The 21,733-nt window shown below is 42.1% G+C and overlaps 1 protein-coding gene across 1 annotated transcript in view; it reads left to right on the top strand.

Moving 5' to 3' along the window:
* The window catches only part of LOC122801384 (RING finger protein 227-like), a 134,553-nt gene that overhangs the window by 70,555 nt on the left and 42,265 nt on the right, over window positions 1–21,733 (top strand). The window contains exon 2 of the mRNA XM_044070907.1: window positions 12,811–12,920. Within this exon, the coding sequence (XP_043926842.1) occupies window positions 12,811–12,920 (110 nt within the window). The remainder of the gene's footprint in view (window positions 1–12,810; window positions 12,921–21,733) is intronic.

Here is a 21,733-nt window from a genome sequence, read left to right as displayed (position 1 = left end):
ACAGCCAAAGGCTTCTGCAAGGAGACTATTCTGGCTGCAGTACTAGTCTGTAGCTTGGCTAAGGCTGCATCCAGTGCGACTGGCATCCCATGCACTGGAGAACAGTGTAAGCAGCACTTTAACAACCTACAAAGGTACAAGAGGGATACCCTCAACCAGTGGTTGAGTGAATTTTAAACTGGTGACATCCTACATCCCACAGTTGTGTAAATATGCTAATAAAGAGAATTTTTAATACATCTAAAGTTAAATATAGGCAAGACTGGTATGCATAATGCTCTTCTGTTCTTTTCTTTGCTTTTCACAGCTAATGCTGACATGCAGTTGAATCATCAGGCTCATGCCAAATATCTGGAGAGAGAGACTGAGGGAAGCAAGTGGTATGTATGCAGCACAACAGAAGTATTATTGTAGGTTTAAAAGTCAATGATAGATTTGTGTTGGTATTCTATACAGTAGTAGCAAAGTGAGCATGTATATCCTAACTGTAAAATCAAGTATGCATGCATAAGTCTGTAGCACAAACCAGCGTTAGGAGTCGAGTGTAAGACTGTAGTCGGAGCTTGTTGGTTCAAATGCCACAAGCAGCAATTATGCAATACTGCATTTCCTTCATAACATTACAGCTCTATACAAGTGGCATAAATACCCTGCTTTTAAATCTAATCAGTATAACTGGACCAAGCATATGTGCAATATATGCACATTGCAAGGATTACTTTGAGCAATCTGAAACTATAGTTTGTAGTTGATAGGATGTATACTTAAATATAATAGTTCAGATAAAATAGTTGTATAATTGTGATAGTGCATTGTAAGTCACATATGATGGTACTAATTTTATCTCCTTTTTTTCTCTCAACCCAACCCTTATCTTTTTTTTATTTTCTATTATATGTCATCAAAATGTCTCTGTGTCATCCATCTGTGACAAATCACTAAATGTTTCACAGCACAGTGAGGTAGGCCAGTCCTAGTGGGTTAGCCTGCCCCCACTCCACTCCACTCCACTGGCTCCAGCACTATTGCCCAGTACATCTGGGACCCAACCTGACAGCACTGCCTTTGCTGCCTCTGCACTACGTGCACCCTCAGTTAGCACTGCCCTGGTAGCTGTTGCTATGGTACCCTCAGGGAGTAGTGGCAGAGGTGGACATGTCATCACCTACCAGGAGATCCCAGGGTTGGTACATAGGCTTGTGCACTGTACCATTGGTGTACACCTATGCTGGATGGAGACCCTACTCTTCCTCGTGGCACATAGGAGAAGAAGATGTCAAACCCTCCAGAATCCAACAGAGTAAAGGAATAGTAATGACAGTCCTGTGGGTGAGGAGTAGATTCTCACTGTCTCTTTGTTTGGTGGGCATGAGATTGTGCCGTCCCCTCCCTCACTCGAATCATGGTGTCACTCAACCTTTTGTGTCGCTCACTGTCCCTGTGTCTTGTCTTGTCTGCCTTGTTTGCATTTGCTTTCTCACCTACCCAACTTACCTGACCCAGAAATACCAACATTTCTTATCCAGCATTCCTCTCTTACTGAATTAAAAAAATGGGCACCTGTCCCACAATCCCACCAAAAAAAAATATATTGTCACATACAGAGCTCTCCATTTCGCACATGTCTGCTTGACACATTTGATTTGGTCCAGTTGGCTATACAACACGTTTGTGTTGCTATCGCCCCACTTTGTGGAAGTTATAGTCCAAACTTTGTTAACATTCTGTAGATATTTTCAGTTTATACTGTTAAACAAATGTATAGCTACTGTTCTTTCCTACCTCCCTCCCACAAATTCCTGTATTTCTATCCCTTTGTTCTTCCCCCTGTTTGCTCCCCATTTCACCACTTTCCTATCTTCCCCATTTTAACACCTATAATCTGGTCAAAAAATAGAATCACACACAACACACATAAGTACTAAAAAAAGCAATGGAGCTCTTCACTTTTTGGCCTCTGTGTTTGCGTAGAGTTGGGCAATGTGCACCAATCCCAAGTGACGGTAAATGGCTCTTCTGTGGTGTGTGTAGTTTACCTCCTCGCAATGCCACTTAAACACATCATGATAAAGCAAAACATAGTAAGACAAGGTGAATGTACTATAAGAATAATTTAATTGCATTATCACTATTTATTTGAATAGCACAGTGATGAAGTGGTTAGTGCTGTCACCTCACAGCAAGAGGTTATCCAGTTCAATTCTCAGCTGGGGTGCCTTCTGTGTGGAGTCTGCATGTCCTCCATTCATGTGGGTTTCCTCCAGGTGCTCTGTTTTCCTCCCACATTCCAAAGACATACAGTAGGTGGATTGGACACTGTAAATTGGACCTAGGTGTGAGTGTGTGCATGCAAGTGTGTGGTGTACCCTCTGAGAAGGATTGGGCCTCTGGCTAGCAACCCGATCCCATAAAAACCCATACGTGCCACAAAAACGAGTGCTGAAGGGCGCTCGTTGCCCAATGTGCTAAAGAGCACAGGAGCAGATTCACGATCACTATTTAAATAGTAACAAATGGTGACTGGAGTATAACAATAATTTCATTGCATTATCATTACTTATTTAAAAGTAAGACATACACCTGGAGATGAACCCAGTATCATTTGAGCTCAAAAATAAGTGCTTCAATGCATTTACACCTGCTGCCACAGAGTCAGCTAAGCAGCGGGTGTGTTTCATACACTCAATACTAAGTCTCAGAATTTTAGCAATGAGCCTGTCATTTGTACACTGCTTAACTATGTGCAAACAGGGGAAGCAGTAGAAATGTCCATCCTGCATGCACAAACACTTTGCCAGCCATTGCACAAACCCACTGCTCACTTTTGTGCTAGGCAAACTAAATATTAGCATGCATGTATTAGTTCTGTTTTTAGGTCATGTTAGTCTTCATGGCATGAAATTACATGTGGAAACTTAAAAAAAATGAAGGCCCTATCTAAAAATATGACAGATATTTGCAATGCAGCCATGTGTTACCTCTCCCATGCACTGCAACCCTGGTCTTTTAGTACATGTTCAGAAATATATCAACTACACTACATACATTAATAAGAAATGTTGTTTGATCTAGCATGCACATGTTCAGAATGACAATACACATTCAAATTTTTAAATATTTGAAGTAATGTGGACACCTGTTTGCATATAGTTTATAAAGCTGTCTCTTAAACTATACCTGCACATTGGAACACAACCACCAAATACTACTCATTGCACACTAATCAGTCTGGTAACATGCAGAACTTCAACTATCTTGACAGTTACACATGCCTGCACATTCATTTCATGTAGGCCTCCCAACATCTTCTCTCCAACATCCAATGCTGACGTCATCTACCATATGTTGTCCTGCAGCCTTCTAGGAGTCAGACTTGTACCATGGTGCTTGCTTAAAATACTGTGTTCTAGATAGGAGTTCTGTTCTCACTGCAGTCATGTGGTGTGTGTGTGTGTGTGTGTGTGTGTGTGTGTGTGTGTGTGTGTGTGTGTGTGTGTGTGTGTGTGTGTGTGTGTGTGTGTGTGTGTGTGTGTGTGTGTGTGTGTGTGTGTGTCTATCTAGCCAGAAGAGCATAAGTGTGCATCTGACAGTTACCACTCCAATTCCATGTATTGACAGTATTTTGACACTTGCATAAACCTACATATCCATTTCAAGAAGACATCCCAACATCTTCTCTCTAACATCCAGTGCTGATGTCATCCACCATAAGTTGTTCTGCAGCTTTGTAAGAATCAGACTAGTGCCATGCATGGCACATGATTAAACTAGTGTGTTCTCTATTCTGTGTATTACATACTTAGGGTTCTGTTCTCGCTCCAGCCAACTGGTATGTGTGTGTTTGTGCCTTTGCTTGGCATTAGTGCATTTTACACCACCATGTGAGAAAATGCCATTAGCATTTTCTCCTCACCAGACTCTGCTGATGTCATCCACTATAGCTGATTTGAGCATGTGCAGTATTCCCACCAGGGCAGGGTCAGAGACTGACCAGGAGGCCAGGCACAAGTCACCTCATCCTACATGATACGATTACAGTGACAGGGCTTTCAGTCTATCCATATACATCATGGCATGGTTTATAGGCCCTGTATTTTCTTGGCGAGAAACCCCTATGGTCTCTCCAGCTGCTGCAGGTGTCTAGTGAGGTAGATGCAAAAGGGAGCGTTATACTCTATTAGTGTTCTGATGATGTTCAAGTACAATGCTGTTGTATAATTCTCAGATCTGAATACAATGACCTGACATATGATGTGCACAGCATAGCCTTTCTATACCACTGTGGACACTTGGTGGTTGAAGTTCAAATTGCTATCAACGTATTCCCAGCTCTTGCACCATTGGGTTTCAGCACAGGAGGGAGTGTCATCAAAGATGTAATTAGCAGGGAATTTCACTTTGCAGAAGGCCAAAATAAATACATATTGTTGTGTTTATTTGTAGACCATGTGGCTTTGGCACCAATCATTTGTCTGTGTTAGTCCCTCATGTAGTACGTTATCATTGGTGGACTCAATGACTGCACCCAGTATGCAAGAATCAGCAAACTTGGTAAGCCAAAGGCCATATACTTTAGCCTGATCTGTCAAGAAATACATTACAAACAGTAAAGGGCCAAACACAGATCTTTGGAGTACCTTAATAGTGACAGCTCTACTGGTAGAGGATGAGTCACCAATTTTCACAGTATTTTTTCTGTCAGTGAACCATTTGGTTAACCATCTAATGACATAAGGCTTAATCCCCATCTGGGAAAGTTTCTCAATGATACCTGCATTGGGGATTGTGTCAAATCCCTAAGCCAGATCAAGATAGGTGGTATACACTGTCTTACCTTCATCCAGGCCTAATACACAGAATTAATGGGCTGTGACAACATCACAGAGTACCTATAGCATGACTCAACACATACACCTTCTTAACACAGTTGAATACACACTTCAACACACTCTCTACATGGACTGTGTTTCTGTAGAAGGGTGTACATCAACATGCATGCATCTGGGTTGGGGGGGGGGCATCTGATGCATCCATGTATAGACACATCCTGACTATCCTCATCTGGGAGGTAGACCAACAAGTCATCAAGGACCTTTTCTAAATGGACACTAGTGTGTGCAACAGACCTGTGTGAGTTGTTAATGCTACATCCATGTCCGTTACATCTGTTAGATGTCCTCAAAGAGGTCATTGAGGGTATACTTGATAACAACACTATCACCCTGTGGAACTTGACCAGGCCAAGGCATCTGACACAAATCCACACTGAGGTATTCACCCAACACTGTCAGACATGGCTATAAACACCTATATTACCAAGTGGGGAGACCAGAGGATCACATCAGTGGCATCTAAATATGTTGAAATGTGTAAAGTGTCCAGTGATCAGGTCTGTACATCAGGGCTATCTGCTAGGCCATTTCCTTTCCATTATTAAAGTCACAAACATCATGAAATCATGAATGGCATACACATCCTGTGTCCAAACAGCTGTCTGAAGGACTATAGATTGTAGGCAACCATTGACTCCAACCGTGATATTAGTATAATACAGACAATACCAACACATACCACAGATTGCTGCCACAGCCATGACAGCACATGCAATGAAACAAAAATGTGGGAGGATTTGTTACATTATGAAAACAAAGGCACAACCCATGGATAACATAGACATCACACCCTATAAGCAGATCAACTGGTATATGGAATGTCCACCAGCATGTGGCCACAGTGCTGACTACTCCCTCTTATGTAACACAACTACTGAGTATGTGGGGGACATCCACATCAAAAGCCATAATACCTCCATAGTTCACAGCCTTCAACACACCAATAACTGAGTACAATATACCCTTCTTCATGTACCTCGCTACACATCTTCCAGTGATATGTAACTGAAGTGTCCCACCTTTGTCACAGTGAGCTGTCACATGTCTCATTGGACATAGCTAGGTATTCTTTTTGTTACATAAACATTACTGTCTAATGGTGCGAAACACCCATCAAGGTGTTACACCAGATGCATGTGTAATACCTGTTCTGGTGATGCACACAGTACATACATAGCTGTTTGATAACATTGATGGCATGGGTTACATTCGTGACAGTCTGGATTGTGCCATATATATCTGCCATGCACACCAGTCAACTAGCCTGTAGAGAGCCTAATGTCATATACAGGTATAGCAGTGTCCCTCCTAACACCTCCAGAAGATTTTACGGTGTCAGGATGGTGTGCTTGATTACCCTCATAGATTGCTGACTTGTTATAATAGTTGTACAAGTGTGTTTGTGCAGAAGATCTATGATCACTCGGAATCAAATATGTTTTGTCACAAACATGGGATTACTGGTGCTATTATTCTGATATTGTCCATGATTGTGTGTGCTTCTTTTACTGTTGTTCATGAGCCTGTAACTATGTCCCACTTGTTGGAGACCTCTGCTGACATTACAGTCATATTCAGGCAAATCAGTTTGCAGAGTTTCACAATATGCACCCAACGCCAGTTGTATTTAACATCCCTGATAGATGTTCTCTGCATTGTTCATGTCAGGATGCTTATATCACAAAGACTTCTTCTCCATTGTTATGTCACCTTTTGTGACAGTCACATAATATACATTTTCGATTTGCCATATTGACATGTAATTAGTGTACTTGAAATAACTGTCTTCTTTTGATATGTCCTCATCTGCTGTACATGAGGATGTTTCACCTGTCCTCTTTCCCTGTGTTCATTCCTACAATTCATCTGTGCGTCCCTATTCAACACACACACTTCCCTTGACTGTTTATTATTAATGGCAGTCCATGAACTGTTACAGATCATTTAGACAACTTTTGTACAGAATGCCTGGAATGGGATTTTGCAATACTCTCCACTGCATACATTGTCCTGTACTGTGTTTGAACCATGTACAATACTATATGTTAAACCTTGGTAGTTATTGTGGCATTCCATGTAATCCCACTAACCTAGTTTGCTCTGAGGTACACAGGATTGCTATCCACACTGCTTGACACGGTTTCCTGGCCGGCAACACTGTTTACATTTAAATGTGGTGTATGGCATGAATATGTAATTAGCACTTCTGCTCATCACACAAAAATCTATACTCCTTGTAGGCTTTGTGCAAAGCTTACACAGAGTTTATTGAATCCCAGGGATAGTCTAAAACCTACGGCATACATTTTGTACTATAATACCTATTTTAAGTCAGACATGTATAGATATTCATTTCTTTTAAATTTCTTTCTTGCAAAGGGCTAATACAGGAAGTAAAATACTATTGTTGTCAGACTGCAAGGAAAAAGAATGCCTTGAGCACAATATCACTACATCTAAGAAAAGCAAACTACTATTGAAAAAGAAAACTGTTTCTAATATTACTACAACTGTGAAACAAAAATATTTTCCAAAGCTATTTTTATTCCAAGAAATAATGGACAGTGACGAGAGAAGCTTTCTATTTTATTTTGCTACTGATTGCCTAGTATAGACTGGATAGTGACACCCAATGTTGTGAATCCTGATATTCTGGAAATAAACAAGTCCTAAAAATTAATTACACAACATGGCTGCTCTCATACCTACTACTTCATATTCTGACTCTAAGTTCCCTGTATCTAGGGGAATTGGTAAGAGATACCACAGTTTCAAAATAAGCTATTCCAAGTAATCAGATTTACAACAAGCACTTGCAAAGCTTTATAGGTCTGCTTTTAACAACCTAACTGCAACAATAATACTTAATTAATAATTAAAAATGAATAATAATGCAATGAAATGCTTAAATAAGTTCATAGGTTCATAGGATGCTACTAGGCTATTGATCCGTGGGTCTTTACAAGCCTAGCTGTAAAATCCCAATATAACACTAGATGAGAGAGAGAGAGAGAGATCATCTATGCCCAAGATTTTTCTAGCAAGATTTAACCATCTCAAGGTGAGAAGCAGGGGCGATCCCCAGTAAAAATTTACAGTTTCCCATCCAGTCATCCAGGCTGGGCCTAAACAGGGTCATGGAGATGTTCTGCTTGACATGGATTGGAAGTCTATTCCAGAGGAGTGGCAGCCTCTGAGAGATGTATCTGTCTCTCCAGCATGTCCTATTTATGTCACAGTCTAGTCTGAGGTCTCTGGAATGGGTGACTCTAGTCCCATTTGAATTACGGATGTGCAGAATTTTCATTAGATTTGGGTCAGAAATAGACCTGTAAGCCAGACACAAGTCGCCTCCAAGTAGTCTATACACTACTGAGTACAGTGACAGGGACTTCAATCTGTCTGTATAAGACATGTGCTGGAGAGTCAATATTGTTAGTTAGAAATCGCTGAAGTTTCTCAAGCTGCTGCAGGTGTCTGGTACAGTACATACCAAAGGAAGCATATTCAATAATAGGGTTGATGAGGGAAGAGTAAAGGGGAGTTATAACCTCTTTTGCTCTTGAGCCGATGCCTTTGCTAATCAGGTGGGTGCCATAGACTGCCTTCCTCACCACAGTAGACACAAGGTGGTCAAAGCTGAGGTCAGAGACAACTTGTGTTCCCAGGTCTCTTACTAAAGAATTGGTACTTAGGTTATTATTGTTTATTTATAATCAGCAGGTGCATTGTTTTTACCAAAGGGAATGATGATGCATTTTTTAGTTTTAGTTTAAGACCATGGCTTTGGCACCAATCATTGGCCTATGTAAGCCCCTTTTGAAGAACACTGACATGCTAGGGGATTCAATGATAGCACTTAATTTGCAGTCATCCTCAAGCATGGTTGGCCACAGCTTCTCTGTTTTGGCCTGGACTTCAAAGAACTATATGCCAAACAAGAGGGGGCCCAGCACTGACCCTTGTGGGAGCTGACAGGTCTGCTGGTAGAGGTGATGTCTCTCACTTTGACTGAGAGTTGTCAATCTGTGAATCATTTTGCAACCCACCTGACAACAAAGGAGTTGCTATTCAACTGGGTTAGTCAACTATGCCCAAATGTGGGATTGTGTCGAAGGCCTTGGCAAGTCAAGATAGGCTGTGTGCCTGAGTCTGAATCCAGTCTATATTACGGCCGACAGAAGTGCAACAGAACAACAGAATTAAAGCAGAATACTTTCTTTTCTTAAATTAAATAGGCAACAGAATAAACAAGCAGCATAGTTTTTTCTTAAATGTAGCAACAGAATAAAACAGCAGAACAGATCTTTTCTTAAATAAGAAAAACAGCAGTTGGTGTGAAATAAAGTCAAGTGCAACAAATGCAGTAGTAAAATTGAAACTTAGCGTTCATAGTTCTCTCAGATGGTTTGGTATGATCAGAGGAGCAGAGGCTGATTGTCTAACTCTCTGGACCATAAGACAAGCACCAATCTGCACAAACACAGTCCTTAAGTATAATACAAGAGCAAAGCAGATAATACAAAGAAACCAATGAAATAGCTCAAACTGAGCCCTGAACCAATGAAGTAGCCCAAACTGAGCCCTGAACCAGTAACCTTCCATTAGATTGTCCTACTGTATACTCCTGCCATGAGGGTATGCGGGGTTCTCCAAAAGAAGATGTCCTGATTTTTAGTGCTCAATTCTCAAACAGAACTGGATTTAGTCAGTCTGAATCCATTCTATATTAGTGCCAAAAGAAGTGCAACGAAACAACAGAATTAAAACAGAATACGTTTTTTTTTTTAAATTAAATAGGCAACAGAGTGAAAAAGTAGCACAGTGTTTTCTTAAATTAAATATAGCAACAAAATAAAACAGCAGAACAGATCTTTTGTTAAATAACTAAAAGTAGCAGTTGGTGTGAAATACAGTCAAATGCAACAAATGCAGTAGTAAAATTGAAACTTAGCATTCATAGTTCTCTTGGATGGTTAGGTATGATCAAAGGAGCAGAGGCTGATTGCCTAACTCTCTGTAGCCTTTCTAAGATAAACAATAACCCACGGAAATGTGGTCCTTAAGTATAATGCAAGAACAAAGCAGCTAATACAACAAACCAATGAAAAAGCTCAAACTGAGCCCTGAACTAATGAAATAGCTTAAACTGAACCCTGAACCAGTAACCTTCAAAAAGATGGTCCTACTGTACACTCCTACCATGAGGGTATAGGGAGGTCTCCAAAAGAAGATGTCTTGATTTTTACTTCTCAATCCTCAAACAGAACTGGATTCAGCTGGTCTGAATCCAGTCTGTACTATGGTTAACAGAAGTACAACGGAACAACAGAATTAAAGCATTAGAACTTTATACAGCAAAATGAAACAAGAATATGTGTTGATTTTTTTCCAATGTTAAAGTTGTTTAAAATTTTCTATTTTATGCTTGCAGGTTGTGTGCTCTTTTACCATATAATATAATTTCATTAATTTAACTTGGAGGAAACTGTTTCAAAAAGAAAAAAAAAAAGCTACTGTGACATCCCGCCTCTGGGCCAGTAATCAAGGAGCTTCAATCCTCACCACTAACACTGGTGAGGAATGTTCATTTGGAACAAAAATAGAAACACACGGTATTTTCAGATGCAGCGTTCTGAATCAAGCACAATTTCCCTTAAGAGTACGCAGTCCTGGGGCTGGGTTTCCCTGTCTCTCTCTCTCTCTCTCTCTCTGTCTCTCTGTCTCTCTCTCTCTCTCTGTCTCTCTCTCCAGGTGCCAAATAAGACTCCACACTGACACAGATGTAGAAGTGAGTCCGCAGCTGAGTGTTCCAAGCCAAGTCCTTGACCACCCTCTCTCTGAAACCAGTGCTTTGTGTCCCTGCTCTAAGCAGCTGACACACAGAATCTTTGAGATTTGATTTTCACATACACACACCTGGGAAAGCCTGGAATAGATTTACCAGCTATGCCCCTCTGCCCAGAAAATAAGGTAGATACTGCCACCAGAATACTCCAAAGCCAGCCACTCTAAGGCTGTTACAAGGGTACCCAATTATACTGAGTAAAATTAATACTAACGCAAATGGTAGTGTTTGACCAATGAAGCAAGGCTTTCCGGAGTGGCCACAGTGTCACCAAATAAATATAAGTACTCTCAAAGGTTAAAATATTCTCTAAAAGACCAGGCACAATGAAAAGTTTAAATATATTTAACAATAAATAATAAAAGAATGTGAAAATACTAAATACCTATTTACAATAAACACCAGAGTTTCAATCACAAGAAATATTAAAAATAACACAGATGGAAAGGTTCACACAGATAAAGAAAAACAATACTTAACTAATCTCACTATATTTTCCTGACTGCTTAAATAATTACTGCTCTCTAGTTCACTTGCTAGGGCAAGGCAAGATAATGTGGGTGAGTGGTCTTCCTTCTTGTCAGGTTTCGCAAACAGACTGCCCTTAGACTTTTGTCTCATCCAGTATTAAACATAATTTCAGTACTGAATTACAGAATGACATTACATACATCTGGTCATCTGACTTCTCATTCCCACACTACCCCCTTTACTAGAAACTGTATCAGAATCTAGCACATATGTGTCATAATACACACAGAGCCTTGCTAAGATGTGTTACAGCATCTGGAAACTATAAAACCATTTCAAAAACTTCCACCCTTCCAGGGTAGCAATTAGTTCACCCCTAAGGATAATACAGTAGGATTCCTAGTCTTGCTTTTCACAGACATTTTTTCTCTGGTTGCAATCAGAATTGTAAGATACAATCTTTATGGCCTAAACCAGGTAATTTAATTTTAGAGTAGTTTTCAAAGTTAGCTGGACTGAGAGTAGCCTCTTCTCTTCCAGTATCCTCTGTTACAATATATTCATTTCAGCAGTTACAATACAGTCTAACATACAAGTGTATTTCTTTTTTGTCCAGCAGGACCCACTGTTGGTACATTTTTTAATACAAGCAGCTTTATAAATATATTTTCAACACAAAAACCTGTATATATCAGTTTTATATACAAATAACATATACTTCTTTCCAAAACTCCAGCTAGCTGTGGTGGCATATGCTACACATCCACTGCCCTACTTCTCTTGGCATAGCTGTAAATACCTCACATCATCACAGCTACCACCAGCAATATGTATCTACTATGTGCATGTAACCAACATGGGGAGATTCTTGTCTGTAGTGGTAGGAGAAGGGCTCTGACTTTTTTTCTACAATTTTTTGTCCCTCTTTGCAAGCTCTCCACCTGACAATCAGCTGTTCTCTAGAGATGCTGTCTCCCATGGTTGGGATCACACCAGTAGTGGGTAAGAGAAATGAGGTGGGTTGAACCAGAGTAGATGGCACTGTCATATATACTGCCATACACTCCAGAATATTTATTTAATACATCCTAACTAAATGGAGTTACTAAAATTATAAGCATCACCACATATAACATCAGTAAACTCTGGATCCCATTTCAATGCCAAAGTGGTAATAATAATAATCTACTTCACAATTTCCTTCTCTATCCCCATCACTGGGGATATGCCTGATTATGGGCAGTACCCCTGCTTCCCTGCTGGAATGAATGAGCTGACAAACACATGATCTTTCCCACCCCCCCTTCCTGGCTTCTTCAGTTAATGAGAAGCTAGTCAAGCTCAGTTCAGCTGGGTGATGGTTGTGGATTTACCCCTCTGTCCCATGCAGATTTTTTTTTTCCTTGAGGAACCCAAAACTCTATTACACCACAACAGTGCCAAGAAGTAATATAAACAAGAATAGAAGGTAGTCTGTGACTTGACTGGAATTCATGCCTCATAGGAGCAATGTGCAGCTAGGATGGTTTTGCTAGTTCATGTCTGCCATCAAAATTTCTTTCTATAGTCTAATGCCACTTTTTCTCATTTTATTTGCAGAGTGTTTGAAAACAGTGAGACTGTTCAAAATCATAAGAAATCGATACTTCCTAAATTTCTAAAGAAATTGACATCTGCAAAAAAACACAGGAAAAGAAAAGAAGATGAAAGTAAGTAGTTAATCTAATGTACACTTCTAACCACATTTATATTTTAAAAATATTTGTCTGATCATGGCAGACAGCACTCTTTTATTGGCTGCATTTGTATACATACTATAACACATGACAAAATTCTTGCCTTTATGCTGCAATTTGATGTATTGTTTGTATGTACAATTTATCATACTCAGGTTCTTATATCTTTATAACATTGCACCATACTCATATTTTTGTATACTGGATTGATTATAGCTGTTTGTATCTCCTGCTGTTGTCTACATTTTGTTGCCTTTAAAAGGGAACAATAATGTGGAGCTTAAGTCTCAAGTCTAAGGATTAGACAAACGTGACTTCTTATGGCTCTCCAGCACGTAGCGGTGTAGAACCACAAACAGTGCACTGTTGTTGTTGTTGTTGTTTGTCTTTCGGCTTTTCCCGGTAAGGGGTCATCACAGTGGAACTCCGATCCACTAATGATTGGCAGTAGATTTTTACAAAACACTAAGGTGCCGGCTCGACACTCAACCTTCAATGAAGGCACGCCCATTTATGCACGCATGTCTTTTGAACGCTACCCAACCATGGGAGGACATGCAGACTCCATACAGAAGGCAATCCCAAGCCCAGTCGAGAAATGAACGGGAGAACCTCTTGCTGTGAGGTAACAATGCTACCGCCGTACCACCGCGGCATCTGTAAGCATGTTAAATACCATGAGGCTGTATATGCCAACAGCAAGGTGATACTCGAGGATCCTGGTAGCAAGTCACAGCCATCATATGGTGGCCAGTCTGTAAAAAATGTTCCTTTACAGCTTACTGATGCGGTATGTGCTCTACTTGCAGCATCTGTAGGTAGACTTTACCTTTTCACTTCCAAATTAATCAAAATAGAGAGTGCAGTTGATTGGCATGCTACACTGTTTTTCTGTCAGAGGGATGTCTTGTATGTACACCAAGAAACATCAGACTGAATACCCTGTCTATCGTACCTTACTGTTATGAATCACAGCAGCAACTGGTTTCAGTTCTTAGTTGCAACATGAAAGAATTATTGGCAAATTTACAGATGGAAGGAAATGCCACATGATGCCCTAAAAAACACTCAGCAGGAGACCAGCAACAATAAGTGGAACAGGTTCATGTAATTCATGAGTAGACACATTAGGTCATTCACAACCAGGCTGCAATCATTGAATGAGTATGTAATAAGGAGATCTAGAAAGCCACCTGGCAGGAATCAGATTAGGTAGATAACAACATACTAAGATATGTCATGTGTCTCTGAAGAGCCGACTTCAGTCTAAGTCTGATTAGATGGTGTAAGAGTAATTGATAATACTGCTGGAAGGCCGGTAATGTATAATCTGATGTAAATCTTTGTTTATTTATTACCATTAGGACCTCGGTTCCGTCCTCAGAACTGATATGGCCATTTCCAAGCTCGCGCCAGCCAAAAAACTCTCAACTAAGACCTACCCACAATGCCCCTCTCCTAGTTACTCCAGATCTTGTTTGCCGCGTTCCTAGTCAGACGTGCTAGCCATCTCTCTCAAAGCTAACTAGAAAATTGTTAATTTTAAGACAGTTCCTCTTCAAAATTATTTAATTTTTAGTCAAGTTAGCCTTTTCTCACTGTCGCCTATAACCTAAGCCTATTGCCTGCCCTTTTCTGTGGTAATTTAATTTTTTACCTTTATTGGTACTGTCCCTCTCGCCTGTCTTTGACAGGCCTTTCCTTTTTACTAGTGGTATTTTTTTTTAAAATAACATCATTGGTATTTTCTCCCTTAATTTTTCTATAGAATAGCCTTGTTGCCTTACTATGTCAGACAAATTTAAGTTGGGATTTAAGCAGTGTGACAAGTGTGGACGTAAGATGCCTAACTCAGATACACATGTTCATTGTGTCTACTGTTTGGGCGTGGATCATATCAATGCTGACTGACATTTGTGCTAGGTTTAGTAATTATACACTAGCAGAACATAAAAATAAACTTATCTTAAAAGGTTACCTTTTTCACAAGCTCTGTCTGGGTCAGAGGTCTCACCCCCTCCAAAGACCAAAAAATAAGGAAAAATGGATTACTCAAGACACCTTTTTTGTAGGCTCTATCTGGGTCGGAGGTCTCACCCCCTCTAAAGACCAAAAAACATAAGGAAAAAATGGATTACTCAAGACATCTTTTTCAGAGGCTCTATCTGAGTCGGAGGTCATACCCCCTCCAAAAAAAAAAAAAAAAAACATAATGACAAATGGAGTCACTTGGTTCCTGCATCTCCATCAGTTATGGAACTGAGTTGGCTCAGGGCTTCGCCGGCGCCCTCGGTGCAGACCTCTTTGTCACCAGGCTCTGTGTCTTCTCCCTCGGTGCCATCCATGATATTCACCCCTATTTCAGTTCTGACCTCGGCACCACTGACTTCAGTGCCAGCCTTGGATCTGACATTGGCTCCGATGACTGCACCTGCTTTGGCACCATCCCCAGCCATGGTGCCAACAGTTTCTTCTGCTCCATCGGCTCCAAAACTTGAATACCTGCCAAGGACAAGATACTTCCACTCCGGTGCATACTGTCTCAGTTCCGACAGCAGTGTTTCCCCTGTCGGTACCGTCCACCCTTGCTGCATCAGCTCCGGTGGAACTGATGCTCTCCCAAAGCAGTGCTTGGACCATCCATACCTTGGTACCTAGCCTAACACCTATTTTCTTGCTGGTGCCATCTATGTCCATGGCTCCGATGGCTTCCAGTTCTCTCAGAGCTCCTCACCTGGAGGTGGGCTCCTCATGGCGAAGTGTGACCCCGGTTCCAAGGTTGTCCCTCCCAGTTCCGGACTCCCATCTTTCCTTAGGAGGGCCTGCTGTACAGGTAGTGGACTCGCAGTCAGCACCAATGACTGATTGTGATGAGGGGGAAGCATCCCCATGGTCTTCCCCAGATGACATCTCATTCAGATTAATTCTTGAAATCCTCAAGCAGCGGGGAGACTGGAAGTCCTATAACCCTTCTTCTGAGGAATCGGTGGTCCTGCAGGCCTTCTGTGCCCAGCCATCTACTTCCTGGGTGACTCCACCGGCAGATGATCTTGTTAAAATCATTGTGCAGCATGCCTGGAAGGCCCCGAACAATGTAGAACCTATCCCTCAGAGGCCAGACAAAAAATTTTATCTACACCTGAAGACCAGCCCCACTGGTCCTGGCAGTTGACAGTTGAGTCTATGGTTGTGACGGCGGCCACCAAGAGGGAACTGGCAGAAGATAGTTCCACCATCCATCCTCCAAACAGAGAGTCCCAGATCATGGCCAGACTAGGGAAATGGACCTATGCTTCAGCGACATTCGCCTTTCAGACATTGTTCTATCTGGCACACTGTACTCACCTCCAAACAAACCTAATTTCCGAAATGTCTCCCTCTTTGGTGGGGTACTGCCTAATGAGGTGCGTGATACTGTCGCCTCTCAGCTAGCTACCTTTGAATCCATCTCGAACTCCTCGATGCGTTTAATATCTCACTCCACCAAGGGGGCAGCCTGAGCTGCCACATCAGGTATTGTCATGAGACATAATGCTTAAATGCGGTTGTGTAACTTTGCAGACCCCTTTAAATCTTCCTTCGTCAAAGTACCTGTCGACGAATCTGCACCTTTTGGACCCAAAGTATGAGACACACTTACACTTAGAAAGATGGAAAGACTTTGTCTGCTGTGGGCATATGCCTTTCCAACCCCCAGAGGTCCTACTCCGGGGACCAGAAGGGAGGAAAAATGTGATTCAAGAAATCCCAAGGACCTTTTCGTGACACTCGTGGAGAACAATCCCCCTGGGGCAGAGAGGGCAACTCATATGGAAGATGTCCCTTTCGGGGTAGAGGGGGTCAACATAACCAGGGCACTAGAGATTCTTTCTCCAGCAGACCCTACCAGTGCTCCTGAGCAACGGCCCGATTGCTTTCCTCTGGAAGCAGTCGTGGGTCGTTTTTCTCTGCATCTACCAGCCTGGCATCTTATTACTACTACTGATGTTTGAGTGCAGAGAATAATATTCAGAGGCTACCAGATACCATTCAATTTAACTCCCATCCCCAATGTACCAACCAATCAGAGGGAATTAGCAGCCTTAGAAATAGAAAAGCTGCTAAGGAAAAGAGTCATCTAACCAGTACCACCAGACCAGACAGGATCCAGGTTTTACTCGAGATTCTTTTTAGTGCGAAAAAAAGACAGGAAACTGGAGACCAATTCTGGATCTCAGCCTATTGAACAAATTTATCAAACTTCAAAATTTCCGGATGGTCACGATACAGTCCATTCTTCCCTCCCTAGGGAGGGATAACTGGATGTGCTCTATAGACCTTCCAGGATGTGTACTACCACATAAAGATGGATCACTGCTCCCGGAAGTTTCTCCACTCCTGGCTGGGAGCCAATCACTACCAGTTCAGGCCACTGCCATTCAGTCTCTCAACAGCCTCTCAAGTGTTCACCAAATGTATGGCAGTTGTGGTAGCTCATCTTCGACTACAAGGATTTCAGGTGTTTCCCTATCTAGACGATTGGCTCCTTATTGCTTTGACCAGGAATCTTCTTACACTCAATGTCTCGCTCTCCGCTTGGGGATTACAATCAACAAGGACAAATCTCAAATGTCCCCAGCGAAGACACTGGAATTCATTGCAGCGGTCTTCGACACAACATCCTGTCAAGCTTCTCTCCTCCCTCACAGGTTTTCAAACATAACACACCAAATGCAAGAACTTCTTCTCAGACCTATGTACCAGCACATCTTGTACTGCAACTCTTAGGCTTCATGGCGGCTGTCATTATGTTGGTACCATTGGTGAGACTGCACATGAGAATCCTACAATGGCTCCTTTCCGCACAATGGTCGTTGCTAATTTATCCACTCAACCACATGTTACGTCTTTCAAACCATTGCAAGGAAGAAATGTTATGGTGGATGAACCCACAAAAGAATCTTTGGTGTCAACCATTCTGTCTTCCCCAGCCCACGGCCACGGTGACCACAGACATTTCCCTGTTAGGGTGGGGGGGGGGGGTATTTCCAGGGAAAAACTGTTCAAGGCACCTGGTCCCCCATGAAGGCCAATTTGCACATAAATGTCCTGGAACTGAGAGCAGTTCTGCAAGCATTGCAAGCATTCCATGCTTCTCTACCGTCTGGCACCATTGCAGTTCAGTCAGACAACATGTCAATCATCTGGTATATCAACAAGCAAGGCAGAACCAGGTCTTAATCATGAGGATTTGGCACTGGGTGATAGCGTCCAACTGCTTCCTTATAGCAATACACATTTCTGGGAGTTCCAACCTTACTGGGGACAATCTGAGCAGGAACATCCTGATGCCTCACGAATGGTCCCTCAACCCTTTAACAGCAGATCAGATCTTCCAACGCTGGGGCAAGCCTTGCTGCGACCTGTTTGCTTCCCCCCCTAAACTACAAATGCAGAAGATACTTTGCCCTGATCCCCCCTCAGGGGGAACCACAGAGGGACACTCTAAATGACGATTGGCCACCGGGTCTTCTCTATGGCCTCATCTGATTCACAGTCCGTGGATCCTGGATCATTCCCAAGACCTGTTATCTTATCCTCAGGGACTGATTCATCTGAACCTGCACAGTCTCAAGCTCACAGTTTGGTTCCTTCACTTCCAGTGATTGCCAGGCTGCCTGACATCTCATCTCCTGTTCATGAAATTCTTCTGGCTTCACATAAACCTTCCACTAGGAAAGTTTATTCTAGTAAATGGACTAGGTTCTCTATTTGGGCCAAAGATCAGAGCTTAGACCCTTTTTCTATGCCTATTTAAAAGATACTACAATACCTGACTACTGTTTTGCATGCAGGAGCCTCAGCTTTGATGATCACTGTACATTTAGCAGCTGTCGCCAATTCTCATAATGATCTTGATAATTCTTCAATTATGTCACACCATCTATGCAAGACCTTTTTGAAAGGAGTATTACATGTTAAACCTCTGGTCAAGCCTTCCTTAGAACCCTGGGACTTCACTTTGGTACTTCAGTCTCTCACAGGTTCTCCTTTTGAGCCTTTTGATTCATGTGATTTGCAATTTCTGTCATGGAAAACCTTACTTCTAGTAGCACTTACCTCAGCGGGAAGAGTATCTGAGCTGCAGGCTTTGAGTGTCAAGAGTCCTTATTTGATCTTCCACATGGATAGGGTGTCCCTTCGTACTGACCCTTCTTTCTTGCCCAAGGTCATTTCTGGTTTTCCATTAACCAGTCTATTGACCTGCCGGTTTTCTTCCCTCAGCATTCTAACAGAGGGGAATACCTTTTGCACACCCTTGATGTGCATTGGCAGCTTTGTTGTTATTTGGACAGGACTAAATCTTTCAGGAAAACAGATCAATTGTTTGTGGCCTTTGCAGGACCCAGATTGGGTAAACCTGCTTCCAAAGTGACTTTATCATCCTGGCTTAGAAACATCATTACCTTTATCTACCAACAGAATAAGCTATCCTTACCTTCCAGAATAAAGGCTCATTCTACCAGATCTATGGCTACTTCTATAGCATTTAATTCCAGAGCCACTACGGATGATATCTGCACAGCAGCCACTTGGGCAAGACCTCATACCTTTATACCTCATTACAAATTGGATTTGGCCTCCAGAGGATTAGCATCTTTTGGTTCTATGGTGCTCAGGAATATCCTTCCTTAGGTCCACCCAGGACTCAAGTAGCTGGGGACTCGGTCCTAATGGTAATGAATAAATAAAGATTTACAACATCAGATAAAGAAGTTATGTCTTACCATAACATTCCATTTGTGTTGTAGATCTTTGTTCATTCATTACTTCCCACTACCCCCCCCCCCCCCGGCCTGGACTCCTGGTGGACTTTAGGAACTCCTGGTTAGGGTATTTGTTCAGACAGATCCTCCTATTTTTTTCTATTACTACATCTATTATCTAAGGGCGGGCAAACTCGATCTGAAGTAACTAGGAGAGGGGCATTATGGGTAGGTCTTAGCTGAGAGTTTTTGGCTGGCACAAGCTTGAAAACGGCCATATTGATTCCGAAGACGGAACCGAGGACCTAATGGTAATGAATGAACAAAGATCTACAACACAGATGGAAGGTTATGGTAAGACATAACTTCTTTTTATGGTTGTTTTAACACAGAACTTTAAAAAGGTGTACAAGTATGGGGTGTAAGAATGTGTTAAAATGTCAGGGGAGCTCTCTTGATATAGAACTAGTCTAAAATAATCATGCTACAAGAATGGAGAAAAGGGATGAGGACAGTGTGGTAATTTTATCCTTTGTTGATTGGGTTAGTCCCACTAGGCTTTTTGGTCTTTTATCAGGAGAGACCTAAGTTGGTATTTTTGCTACAGGGGAAGTTTGACCATGGCATTTGGGAACTTCTCCTACTCTTGGCAGTGGGGGGAAGTATTTGTGTGTGACACAGGAGACTTTTTGTTCCTGTTCTAGGCACAGAGGTCGTCTGGAGAAAGAGGGAGAAAAAAATGGCTAATTCAGCTTGTGCTGAAACTGGAATGAAAGTTGCTGGTAATGTAGTCGAAATGGTAGAATTGCTCTCAGAAGTTTTTTTATGATGATGTGGGTGCAGAAAAAACACTGACATTGGAGAAAAAGGAGAGTGTGAAGGAAAAGGAGATTGTAACTGAAACAGAGATGAATTCAGAGGAGATTGATGTTCATCGGGTTACCCTGCTGCAGTCATCACACTTGGGTTATCCTGTCATCAGGCAGTCCCGCAGTCGGCCAGAATTCCAAAGTCTTGGTACGGCGTCAGTTGCTGTCACCTCTTCCCTGACGTCAGTGCACCAGGGGTATATATAATGCAACCAACGCCATTTTCTTCAGTCTTTCTTGCCGCGCGGTGCCCGAAGCAGAAGCAGTTCGCAAGTGCCGGTCGGCCGACTCCTGAGATTTTCGAATTCGAATTTCAGACCGAAGTCTTCTATAAAACTAAGTACCCTGTTGGGGAAACTTTTCTTGCCTCAGACCGATGTCAGAAAAAGTTAACAATTGTATTTCTTGTGGGAAGCAAATACCTCATAAGGATTTTCATTCTTATTGCATACCTTGCCTAGGCCCACACCACGACGTCACTTCTTGTCAGTTTTGTGCTAGGTTTAATAAGCGTACTATTAAAAGACGCTTTGATTTCGCATGACACTACTTTGGTAGGAAATTTAACTACACCATGCCGTCGGAGCAACAGACTACTGGCGTGCACAAAAAACGCAGGGATAAGGACAGACAGCCCAGGCCTAAGCCAGATTCTGAGGCCTCAGCCGATCCGGTCTCCGGTCCTCAGTGAGGCTCCGACGCAGCCCCTGACTACCGCAGATCTGGAACCCGAGACCGCTACGGAAATTTTGACGGAATGTACCAGGCCGACGCAGCCTTTTACTTCAGGCCCTTCCAACGACTTTGCTACAAAAGACGTCGGTACTAAAGAAACGCCATCGGTTTCTGAAGGCATTTTCAGACCGACGACCATCACCATTAAAATGTTTTCTAAGTCAAAGACTCCTTCTAAATCTAAAAGGACTGCATTTCAGTCTCCTGTTCAAGGCCCCATGCCTAAGAAACAGATGCTCAAAATGGCTGAAGATTTGATTTCTTTAATCAGGGGTTCCCAGCCCCCTCCTGACAAAAGGCCTAGACAAGAGGAAGATTATGCATACTCTGAGCAAATATCCATTTCTTCAGACTCCTCTGAGGACCAAGACTACTCCTTCTCTCCTTATGAAGATTCTGATGCTGAGGACTCTATTCCCTCAGCTTCTCCTCCTGA

Source organism: Protopterus annectens, chromosome 4.part1 (assembly GCF_019279795.1).
Source record: "Protopterus annectens isolate FY-2018-M chromosome 4.part1, PAN1.0, whole genome shotgun sequence".
NCBI classification, from domain to species: Eukaryota; Metazoa; Chordata; order Ceratodontiformes; family Protopteridae; genus Protopterus; species Protopterus annectens.
The sequence above is the reverse complement of the archived record's forward strand: the minus strand, read 5'-3'. Positions and strand labels throughout refer to the sequence as shown.